A 12,974-nucleotide genomic window follows, 5' to 3' on the forward strand; every position below is an offset into this window, starting at 1 on the left:
ATTTTTTATTTATTTTTGAGAGGGGGGTCTTGCTCTGTTGCCCAGGGTGCAGTATAGTGGCACCATTCCCTCTAACTGCAACTTCCACGTCCCGGGCTCAAGTGATTCTCCTGCCTCAGCCTCCTGAGGAGCTGGAATTACAAGTGAGAACCACCACATCCGGCTAATTTTTAAATTTTTAGGAGAGATGGTGTTTTACCATGTTGGCCAGGATGGTCCTGAACTCCTGACCTTAAGTGATCCAGCAACCTCAGCCTCCCAAAGTGCTGGGATTACAGGCATGAGCCACTGTGCCCAGCCTGATTCCACTATTCTTAAAGAGAATTCCCTAGTTCCTTCCCCAGGAGAGGAAGGAGAGAATGCTATTTTCTTCATCAAATAAAAGCACAGTTTATTTTGACAAACCCCACAGGAAACTGTCTTCTGTTTTCCACCAAGTACTACTTTCCTTTTGTCAAATGTCAGCAGATGTTATTTAGGATCAGAAGTGTCTCAGACTGCAGTGAAAAACCCCCCGTGCTGATGCTTGGACACTGCTTGTCATACATTGTTCTTGATGTGCTTCTGGCAAAGACAGAGATCCTGATACTCTCATATTGTATACAACATGCCTACATCTTGAATCTAAAAAGAAAAATCAGCTTTTCCATATTCTTTCCAGTATGATCAAGAGGCCAAATAAAGAGCCAAGGTAAATGATACTAACTGGTGTTATGGCATTCACACATCATGTTGGACCAACACGTGCAGAAGCTAAACATTTACCACAGTGGTAAGAAGAGTTGATTCACAAAGACCCAGAAAGGACACTACTATGGCTAAATCCTTTCCTCAAGAAGTTCCTAACTCCCTGGTCCTGCTTAAATGGAAGGTAAGGCATATTTGGTATGAAAAGCTGTGATCTTAAAAGCCTTAGTATCATTATGGGATACCTTGATGAACCAGGCAGATATCAGTAGCTTTTTGAACTGCTGCTTCTGGCCTTGGGTGATACCTCAAAAAGAGTAGTGAGTGCAAAACATCTAGTACCTCTAATGGCTTATGATACTTGGAATACGGAATTTGGAAATGTACAATCTTACACCTACACTGCTAAATAAAACTGAAAAACTTATCAGGAAAAGAGAACAAAGGGAAGGAGAGCTGGGTGAACATAAGTTTCACATGTATCTTTCTGCCTTGTAATCGATTGTGTCACTCTGTGCATTAATGATACAGATTGTACCTTTCTCAAGCAAAGACAAGCTCCATGGTGAAGTGCCACAGATAGAGGTGACCGGGGTCCTTCAGCCTATGCCACCTCTTCAAGATATGTTTATTCCTGGAAGTCACAGGCAATTGGTAGTGCTACTTCAGTTTTATAATGATCATCTAGAACATGAGGGTACAACGTGACAGTTTACTGTGGGTTATCAATAATTACAACAATTACAGAAATAGCTGGCAAAGTTAATGTTACTTCCCCTGCCTATGTCCACAGATTCTCCAGATTTTTCTAGTGCCTTTGCTGAACATTTGGCAACATGTTTTCAAACACTAAAGTAAAACTTGAGTTCTAAGAGATTTTAAAATTGTCTGTAGAAAACGATTCCTTAACAGGAAATGGAGTCCTCACCAAAGCAACTATAAAAATGGTAAACTGACAAAAATTAAAAAATTGTTTTAAACCTTAAGTGAAAAAATAAAGAAGATGAAAGTATAAAAAGCAGACGTATGTGCACGGGAGCACATAGACGTACATGTACACACATACCACCAAAAAAACAAAACAAAACAAAACAAAACAAAATAAAAACCCCCAAATAGCCATCTGGAGCCATAAAATTTAGAGGCAAAGGACCCTGCACTCTCCAGCAGTCCAAAGGTATACTTACCATGGGAAATACCTATACTAAAAATGACTCACTGTTTAGCTTAAATTCAAATTTACTAAGGCATCTGTATTTTATCTGAGAATCCTACCTACAGCCCCTATAATTTCCACATGCTGAATAGCATGCCACATAGCTATGGGCCACCATCATCAAGGGAGGAGATATTAAGGTAGGAATTTTTCAGATATAGATGGCTGTCAGACTCACCTGGAAAGCTTTGAGAAAAATACAGCTTCCCATACTCCATTCCAGACCCAGTGAATCTATCTCCAGAGAATGGGGATCTAGAAATCTATACTTTAGAAAATCTCTCCAGGTGATTCTGAAGGGTAACCAGATACTGCACCCAAAGCCTATAAGGGACCTCAGATGTAAAATTTGAGGTGTCTAGTCTTCTTGAGAAATGAATTATAGGTTTTACCTGATTCTCAAGAAAATGTAACATCAAAAAGGGTCACTGCTTTAGACACTGGTAGTAAAATTAAAGGAGCTATTATGCACTTTTCCACTTCAACTAAAAGAATTATTTGAAGATGTTTTCCACAACTCTCTAAAAAATGACTACATCTTCTTGAGAATTAGAGGTAAAACAGGAGGAAAAAAACCCACTTTTTTGAACTTTATGACATTTAAATAGTTTATGACCAAGTGATCACTATTGCGTGTCTGTGTTTAGGTGAATTTATTTTAATATGGGTAAACTTAGAGTGGTAATTTGTTTTAATAAGTTTTCCTTAAAATTTTTTTCCTTTATAATTATCGTTTTGATTGGTAATTAAAAACAGGGCTCACAGCACTTAACCTAAAACTGGGTCATCTACTGAATTCAACATTGATTCTTCTTTAAATATGTTTTTACCATTTATTTAAAATATGAAGAAACCCACGAATCCAAAGTAGGCATTACCATCAACTGAAAAAGAATAAGTTATGTAAATTATTCTTTATCTTACATTTTCAATTTCCTTTTTCCCTCTGAATCATTTCCCTGATAAACCCTAAAAACTATCCTTAAAATGAAATAGCAGGAAAAAAATGAAGTAGTAATATGTATTTTTCTCTTTTGTTTCACTACCAATTTTTTTTTCTAGAATAATTTATACTTATTGTCTCCACTCATCTTTTAGTCAACATTGATTGAGCCCTTAATACAGTGATACTGTGAGACTCAACCTTAGTTGCACATTCAGATCACCTGGGAAGCTTTTTAAAAAACAAAAACCACCACCACCACCAACAACAAAAAAAAAAAACAAGGAACTATAGACACTTCAGACCTCACCCACAAGAGGAGCCTGTGCATTCATTTTGTTTATAAACTCTCTGGGTGATTCTAATGTGCAGCCATAGTTGAAAACCACTCAACTAACACATGCTAGGCACTCTACTGGAATTACAAAGATGATGAGACATACAGCCTGGCCCTGAAGAACACAGGAAATAAGGACAGCAGGTAAATCTATTAAAATTGGTAAATGTTATAAAAAAGATAACTACGAATTGCTTAGGGAGCAGAGATAGGTCAGGATATAAAAGAAGAGGAGAAAGTCTGTGAGTCTGAAAGGCCATTTCTGGAAAAGGGAAAACACATACATAATTTTTATTACAGACCCCAGTTATCTGGCTTATGTCTCTCCACTCCTTGCTCCAAAGACTAGTAAAGTGGTTCTCTTGAAGGCCACTAATCCTTAGTCCGCCACTTAAATAGTCTTAACTGTATCAGTTTCCTATCTGGAAAATAAGATAAGAACAAGGTTATTCTGACAATTAATAGAGAGAATACATGTTAAAGTGCCTGGCACAGAGTAGGTATAATTTGTTTCTTGTTCCTTTCTCTTAAATCCAAAGGCTTTTTTCAATCTCATAGGCCTTAATCTCTGCAACACTAAGCACTGCTCTTTCTTGAAATTCTCTTCACATTCTGTGACCTGAGCACCTACTCTGTGCTAGCTATCAATAGGTAACACTTTGACTTCAAGGGTTTCTCCTCATCTTATGTCTCTCTCTTCCTCTTATTCCTCAATTCAAAGTATTAAGTGTATGCTTCCTGCCCTCTCTTTCCTACGTCTAAGCTTTTTGTCCTAAAGGGCTTATCCCATCTCGCTTTAAGCCACAAAAAGAGGATTCTCAAATTTCTATATAATATCTGAAGCTGACCTCTTTTCCAAGCTCCGTTTCTCTATCTCCATATCTGCTAGGCATTTTCACATAGACATTTACTAGCATCTCAAACTCGGTACAACCCAAACTAAATTCACCATTATTCCTCTCAGCTGTGTATCCTCTTTCCTGTGTTCTCTAGTTGTTATCAGTGGTATCAATTCCCAGTCATCCAGACTTTAATGTTTCTCTGACTCATACCTTTCCCCTATATTCATCTACCAAGTCTTGCTGATTCCAACTCTAAAATCTATTAGAAATATTTTTTTCCCTCTATTTCTTGTGGGATGATTTTAAGCCAGGTCCTAAAGTCCATGTAAGCCAGGTTCTCAACTGTTCTTGCTAGCTCTAATCTATCTAGACCCATGGGTCTCAACCAGGGTGACTTTGTCCACCAGGAGACATTTTGGATTGGTAAACCTGGGTGGTAGTAGTCAGGTATCACGTGGGCCAAGGATGTTGCTAAACACCCTACAATGCACAGGACATCCACCTGCCCCACAATATCTGGCCCAAACTATTAACAGTGCTGAGGTTGAAAAACTGACACTGAACCATTAAAAAGCAAAATTCACCGTTGTATCTCTTATTTTAAAAGTACCAAAGATAGACACCCAATTATTTAACTGGTTTTTGTTTTGTTTTGTTTTTGAGATAAGAGTTTTGCTCTTGTTGCCCAGGCTTGAGTGCAATGGTGTGATCTCAGCTCACCACAACCTCTGCCTCCCAGGTTCAAGTGATTCTCCTGCCTCAGCCTCCCAAGTAGCTGGCATTACAGGCATGTGCCATCACACCCAGCTAATTTTTTTGTATTTTTAGTAGAGATGAGGTTTCTCCATGCTGGTCAGGCTGGTCTCAAACTCCCGATCTCAGGTGATCCTCCTGCCTTGGCCTCCCAGAGTGCTGGGATTACAGGTATAAGCCACAGCACCCAGTTTAACGGAATTCTTTTTACACGAAACTCACAGCCTGCTCGTTCCCATTTTCCTGTTATTTTTCCCTATGTTGTGCTCTGTGGTATGAGCTTGACCCCAACTGATGTTTACCATTCCCCTAGGCAGAGGTAACTTTTCTGTCTTCTAGATTTTTAGACCCAATATAGTATGCATGTTATATATGTCCAATTCATCTTTGACTCTACAGTTGTGCATTGTATCTACCTTCCAGGTGATCGCTATACTTTAGTGAATATAAAACTTAATCTGTGCTGTCATTACTGCTATTCACAAATATTCCAATTCTCCTCTTCTTCCCTGACCTTTCTGAACTTAGGTCTACGCATGTAACTTGCTTTAACTAATTGAAATCTGAGCAGAAGTAACAAGAGCTCCTTTAAGGGGACCATTAAAAACCAGTGTGCAATTCATTCCATTTCCTTCTCACCACTGCAGTGACTGAGAAAAAAGTTTAGATGGAAGCTCTCTAACCGATTGGAAGGCTGACTTCACTGAGCAGGGCTCTCTGCTGACCCATACTATACATACATGGAATGAATGAGATGCAGTATAAAGTCCCTACATTCAACAATCTTGTGCTGAGATTTTAGGATGTTTGTTACTGAATTATTTCCTTGCCTATCCTGATTTACAACCAATATAAGATGCATAACTTTAAGTACCACTAAAAAAGGAAAAATGCTACCAATGAAACATCACAAGCCATTGACTGTACAATGCAGCCTGATTTCAGAAATCTTAAAATATAAATAAGTATCAGTACTGAAATCAGTGAAATACAGTATATCTGGTAAATAAATGGAGGTAAATGGTTTTCAAAAGTCATTTTCAGTAGAAACACTGTGAATTAGAATGTACAAGTTCTCAGTCATTACATGCATAGTGAAACATGTAAATATGTCATAAGAGCAGGAATAAAACTATACTTAACTCTCAAAATAAAATTTATGAAATACTCCTCTTTTGACAACAGCCATGGGTATTTTTATGGAACTTGTTCGAAGAGTGGTTTTGAGACAAAGACCCCATTTTCTTTGATATGCATAAATCTCTTACTTAACAAATTATTGCTATAATCACTTTAACAAATTTTTGCTTCAGATGACTGATTAGGCTTTTAGGTCACAGCACGGAACCACAGGTCAAGTTTTGCCATCATGCTTTTCAACCTTAAAAATTATTTTAGATTATCTGCTCTAAGTGTTTTCGTATCTGTGTTCTCACACTAACATGCACTATTCCATCTATTCAACTACTCTTATTTTAAGCACAATGGCTCCCAAATGCACTGAAAATTTACTACAAATTTACTTTAATGTGCAAAGTCTGAAAAACTCCACTAATGTTAGTCGCTATCAAGTTCCTGTCTGCAACAGGAATTTTTGCATTTTATTGGTGAAATAACATCATTCATCTACAGAATGTAATTAGGAATGAATATTGTCCACATCAATAGCTTACTGCTTGAGTTTACTTTCTCGTTAATTAAGAACTTTTTTTTTTTTTAACTTTTTGAGACAGGGTCTTGCTCTATCACCCAGGCAGGAGTGCAGTGGCATGATCATGGCTCACTGCAACCTCCGCCTCCCAGGTCCAAGCCATTCTCCTGCCTCAGCCTCCCAAGTAGCTGGGATTACACCACACCCAGCTAATTTTTTGTATTTTTAGTAAGAGACATGGTGTCACCATGTTGGCCAGGTTGGTCTCAAACCCCTGGCCTCAGGTGATCCACCTGCCTCAGCCTCCCAAAGTGCTGCGATTACAGGTGTGAGCCACAGTGCCCAGCCAATAAGAACATTTCTAATTTTTCATTAAATATTATGAAATACAATGGCAGCTTACATAGGTTTTACATACACAAAATTTCTGAAGCCACTGAGGGAGAAGTATATAAACAGCAGACAGAGCCATCCTATTCATCACATGTAGAGTAATGATATATGCTAAAGATGATGTTATTTCTGCACTTAGGAATTCCAATGGAAAAGGGAAAAGGGGTAAGCAAATAACTATTATGCAAAATTGTATTTAATACTGATGATGTCTTGTAGAGTTCAGATGAGAGACTAAACTAGTTGTGTAATCTAGGCTAAATCTTGAGGAAAGACTGAGATTTTCATGTTTCAAAAAAGGGGACACACCTGGGAGCAATGCCAATACTCAAAGTAGATGAAAAGTCACTAGCAGAGAAAAATAACTACCATTTATTGTGTGCTTACTATATGCCAAGCTTATTTAGACTTATAATAACTTAATGAAGAAGGTACTTACTACCACATTCTAACATTTCAGAGCAAACTGAGGCTGAGAGATTAAATAATTTAACTGAGGTGCTAGAAATGGACCAGTGGCTGGGCGCGGTGGCTCATGCCTATAATCCTGGTACTTTGGGAGGCCAAGGTGGGCAGATCACCTGAGTTCAGGAGTTCAGACCAGCCTGGGCAACATAGTGAAACCCCATCTCTAGTAAAAACATAAAAAAATTAACCAGGCATGCAGGCATGTGCCTGTAGTCCCAGTTACTCAGGAGGCTAAGACAGGAGAATTGCTCGGGCCTGGGAGGCAGAGGTTGCAGTGAGCTGAGATCATGCCATTGCATTCCAGCCTGGGTGACACAGTGAGAATCTGTCTCAAAAAAAAAAAAAAAAAGAAAAGAAAGAAAGAAAGAAAAAGAAATGGACTAGTATGCAGATCTCTGAAGTCTAAATTCACAGCATAATTAAGTAACAATATATATTGGAAATGTCAGAACTATTTAGGTTAAAATGGAATACAAGGCCATGAACCATTTGAAGAGCTGGGCTTCCTTGTAAAGGCAACGGAGGATCCAGGCACTAAAATATTGAGGGTAGAGAAATGACATAATAAAGCATGGCTTAGATACAGGAACAGGAGGGATTAGTCTAGAAACTTTCTAGTAAAAGCCTAACAGTGGCAAATATAACAGAAGGGAAAGAACAGATATGAGACATTTTCTTGACTTCTTAACTGTTGGCACAGAACAAGCATAATCAAGTTCCATTCTGTTTGTACAGTGAAATTTTGTTACCAAATATTATTTAATAATCAGGTCAATGCAGAGATAACAAACCAAGTATTAATATAAATGAACTAATTTTTCAAGCAATAAATAAGTTATTTGTATAATACACATTTTGATTATGGAAGTGACAAATTTTACCAATCGATTGTAAGGTACGGGGACAAAAAAAGTTAGAATGAACCTGAAATTAAATACCAGGATGACTGGAATCAATGGGAATAAAGATATAAAGAGAAAAATGAGCAAGAGAAGACAGACTATACTCCCCTTTGTGTGAGAGGAAAGAAGGGAGCTTATAAATTTACTTTTAGGCAAGCTCCATTTGAACATATCTAATTAACCATCTCCAGTGAACACGACTAACAGATAAAAATCTGACCAGTAATCAGGAAACAAGTTAGTGCTACAGCTATGTACCTGGGAGACATCTGCAAAGACCAAAAAGTTGAAGCTACTGGATGAATTATTCTGACTACTGGGGTAAAGGGTTACAGGAAGAAAAAAAGATCCTTTCCCATCAGTAACTAAGTATATTCCTTCTGGAACTTGAATTTCTCATCCAGAGAGAGGTTTCAGAATGGTTCTTTTCATTTGAGCCTTATACCACAATTTCATATAAATTCAAATTCACAAAATTGTTTTACTGTACAAGACAGCTGACCCAGGAATGAAAATGATTTTGGCCTATGGTTTCTTTATATTAAAAAAAAGTCTATGGGACACACTATAGCAAGTTAAGAGCTTTAAAAAACTTCATTATGCTTCTTCAGCTAAATTGATTTTCCATTAACCCAGTGGCCAAAGGAGAAAAGGTTATTAAACTTCATGGTGGTACCCTCAAAAAGCAATTGCATATGATTTTAAAAAGTAAAGCTATTGTTCTAGATTAATTTCTAAAATGCTTCCTACTAGTAGCATAAAACATTTAAATGTGTTAAGAATAAGCTTTATTCTAAAATGATCAAGACAAAAATTTAGAACCTAACACTATTTGGTATTCACAATTTTTACTTTTAAAAAAAGGGCCAGGAATAATGGTTCATGCCTATAATCCCAGCACTTTAGGAGGCCCAAGTGGGAGGATAGCTTGAGCCAGCAGTTTGAGACTGGCCTGGACAACATAGTGAGACCTTGCCTCGCAAAAAAAATTAAAAAATTAGCTGGGTGTGGTGGCATGCTTGTCTGTACTCCCAGCTACTTGGGGAGACTGAAGTGAGAGGACTGTCTGAGCCCAGGAGGCTGAGGTTGCAGTGAGCTGTGATCGTTACTGCACTCCAGCCTGGGTAACAGACTGAGACCCTGTCTAAACAAAACAAAACAAAACAAAACAAGTTAGAACCAATGTTTCTCCTTTTTCAAAATAAGCTGTCAACAAATTAAAAACGAAGAGACAAAACCAGAAGAGGTTCTTACCAATTCTGTTTAAGAGAGCATAATGCCACAAGAATATCAACCTTGGACTAAGACAAACTTTAAATACCACCTTCATCTTGGGCAGGCACTGTTCTTGAGTGAACTAAAAGCTTTTGAACTTCACTCTACTCATCTGTGAAATGGTAGTAGGACAACTATCTCTTACAACAAATTAAGTAATGAATGTATCTAACTGAGCCAAGCATATATAAAGTATGGTACTAGATATATCTTAACAGCTTCCCTTCCTTAGATTTGCAATCGAGATGGAAATTTCAAAAACTTAAAACTTATTTTTTTTTAGAGATGAGGTCTCACTATGTTGCCCAGGCTGGTCTACTATAATTCCTGGGCTCAAGCGATTCTCCACACTTGGCATCCAGAGTAGCTGGCATTACAGGTGCAAACCACCGTGCCCAGCTTGAGAGCTTATTTTTGAAAATTACCAAAAAGATGGTAGAAAGAGAAATATTAATATATCACTTTTAAGTCCTCTCTGCTTCTGATCCCATACTGGACACATCCTCCACCCCAAAATGAAAAGAACCTTTAGATAGCTAAAGTGACAAGAACGTTAAAATTTCACTTAACTGGTTACTTGCATTTAACCCAAAAGTTCTGTCAGTTTTTTAATTAGTAAATATAGTGATGAAATTTATATGTATAATATCTACAGAATATTCTTACAAAACACCAAAAATCAAATTAGAATTTTCACTAATTTACCCATAAAACATTTTGCTACTAGGCGGCGCAAGCTTTAAGACACACAACCTCCTCACTCCTCTTCATGAAGCTTAGCGCCCTGAGACTGCTGGATAATAAGGAATCTTGTAATCCCATTTTTTAAAAACTGTTTTATTTTATGCCTTTACAACACATGGCAGGTCTATATTAACTCCCACACAGTATTCTCTCTTCAGCTAAATTTCTAGCCACTTCAGCAACTACTAATCACGACTTAAGAATGGTAAAATAAAAACACGACAATCTCTTTTTAAACTTTTTAGCACAACTCTATTTAAATATGTGTTTGTGCACTCCAGTGCATTTTCAGTCACCTACTTTGGGTTATTTACCAAGACTGTAGATGTGAATACTGCACAGCAACTTTTCTGGATACAGGGATCTGCCTACTGGGTCTGTGGGTTATGGAGATGTTGCTCGTCCCCATTTTGTTGTTGTATTATCACTTTCATCAAAGAGCACAAGAGGAAAAAAGATTTCCAAAAATAAAGATGAGATTGACCTCTGCCCATTCACATCGGGAATGGGACAGAACCTTTTATTTCGGTGCAAGAATACAGTATATAAAAACATCTAGAGCAGAGGGTCCAAACTGAAAAATATCCTCAAACTCACGTGAGGATCTGTTAACCACCACAATGTACCTAAAGGTACTTGTATTTTCCTGCATTGGCTATACTGCTTTGGAACTTAAAGATGAAGCACTCTTTAACGAAGAGTGGGCATTTCCAACCCTGCAACTAACTCATTCGTGTGTTCCATCAGTTACTTCTAAGTTTAAGAAGCCTCAGGTTCCTTTCCGAGAAAGTGTCAAAATTAGCAGGGTTCTCCCTACCCCACTACCCTCGGGAATGGGACGTTAGCAAAAGCCAAAGGAAAGGAGAGGGCAAAAGAGCAGCAGTTCAATGAATTATTCGATTTCTCGTTTTAAATGAGAACTTACGTCGTTCACCTGGTTCCATTGCTGTCACAGCATCTAACATACAGTAAAAGGAGTTGCACAATTTCCCCTCTTCGGAAGAAGTCCTAGCAGGAAGGTGAGGTGCGACCAAATCGACCCCCAGGGGGATTGCTGCCAACGTGAGCAGAAAACAACTATGGGGAGGGGGTCGTCTTTTTGTAAGCAACTCCACTGCCTTCTGGGGAAAATGGGAGCTGCAAAGCCTAAAGCTAGAGCCACGGAGTGAGAGGGAAAGCGGGCGGGAGGGAGAGAGGCCTCCATGGGGAAAGGGAAAAAAAAGGATAACACGTAGAGAATCAGAAAAGGAAGCATTTTGCTTTGGGGAGGGGGAAGTAGAAGGGAGAACTGAAGGTCTGCTTCCTAAGCGATTTTTCCCTTCTCACCCGCCGCTACACTCTCAGGCCAGGCCGCCGCTCTGGGCACTGCCGTTGGGCCGCTCCCAGGCCGGGACGCAGACCCCTTTGCGCCCCCGGTCCCCGGCCCCCAGCTCCCGGCGCAGGCCCCGCGGCCGGGTAACAGGAGAGGGTCCCGGGAGGCCGCCGCCCTCCCCCGCGCCCGTGCCCCCGCCCCCGCCTGCCGCCGCCGGGCTCCCGCTTCCTATTTTCGGAGCACACACCCTACAAGGAGCGGAGTGAGCAGGCCTGGCTGAGACCTGCCCCCGCGCGGGGCCTCGGGTGACGGACGGGGGCAGGCGCTGGGCGCAGAGAGGACAGTGGGAGGAAGGGCAGCCGAGGGCACCGCCCGCTGCGGGCCAATGCTTCCCCCGCGACCACACTCCGGGCCCACACGCCAGGGCTGAGCCGGCTCCTGACGGCCGGCGCCGCCGCCCCCGCGGCTCTTACCTTCTCTTCATCAGACAACTGCTCTTCCAGGTCCGCCATCTTCCTTCTAGCGACAAACCGCGGCAACGGCGGCGGCGGCGGCCACCTGACTTCCCCTTTTCCGTGCGGTCCTCCGCGCCGCGCGCCCCCGCTAAGGGAGGGGCCCGCCGCTCAGGCCGCCGCGCACGCGCCCCGGGAGCCCCGCCTCCCTCAGCCGGCCCTCAGAGCCTGAGCGCGGCTGTGCGCGTGCGCGGGCGCCTGGTGGCCGGGCGGGGGACAGTGTCTGGGCCACCTGCCGTAGGCTTGCTAGCGTTGTCTCCCCACCAGTGACCATATGGGCTCAGTCTGCGATGAGTACATTCTGAGCCCTTCGTTATGTTTCCATCAAGTCCTGAACTCTGCTAGCTAAAATGTGAAAAGGTGTACAATAGAAGCTTTTTAAACATTGGTTTTTAAAATATTAGAAAAAATAGTCGACTTTAATTAAAATACACACACCCAGCCCGCTCCATAACTGAAAGATTGCTCTTGATAAATTTCTTATTTATCCAACAAATATTTTTTGGTCCTTTAACGGGGTGTGGGGCACCGTGCTAGTCTCTGGGGTTACAGTGTTAAGGGGGGAAAAGCAAGCTAGACATGCATGTTCATAGCAGCACAATTCGCAATTGCAGAGATGGAACCAACCTAAGTGTCTATCAACCAACGAGTGGATAGAGAAAATGTGGCGTATATACACCATGGAATACTACTCAGCCATAAAAAAAGAACGAAATAATATCTTTTGCAGCAACTTGAAAGCAACTGGAAGCCATTATTCTAAGTGAAGTAACTCAGTAATGGGAAACCAAATATCCTATGTTCTCTCTTATAAGTGGGAGCTAAGCTCTGGGGGTGCAAAGGCATAAAATGGACTTTGGGGACTGGGAAGGGGATAAATGACTACATACCGGGTACAGGATACACTGCTCAGGTGATGGCTGCACTAAAATCTCAGAA

At 40.6% G+C, this 12,974-nt stretch overlaps 1 protein-coding gene across 1 annotated transcript in view; it reads right to left on the minus strand.

Moving 5' to 3' along the window:
* CAPZA2 (capping actin protein of muscle Z-line subunit alpha 2) overlaps positions 1-12,112 on the minus strand; it is a 53,361-nt gene extending 41,249 nt beyond the window's left edge. The window contains exon 1 of the mRNA XM_021673413.2: positions 11,997-12,112. Within this exon, the coding sequence (XP_021529088.2) occupies positions 11,997-12,035 (39 nt within the window). The 5' untranslated portion in view covers positions 12,036-12,112. The remainder of the gene's footprint in view (positions 1-11,996) is intronic.
* Positions 12,113-12,974: the final 862 nt, after the last annotated feature.

This window comes from Aotus nancymaae, unplaced genomic scaffold (genome assembly GCF_030222135.1).
Source record: "Aotus nancymaae isolate 86718 unplaced genomic scaffold, 86718_ANA_hifiasm-v0.15.2.pri h1tg000002l, whole genome shotgun sequence".
In the NCBI taxonomy this organism is placed as follows: domain Eukaryota; kingdom Metazoa; phylum Chordata; class Mammalia; order Primates; family Aotidae; genus Aotus; species Aotus nancymaae.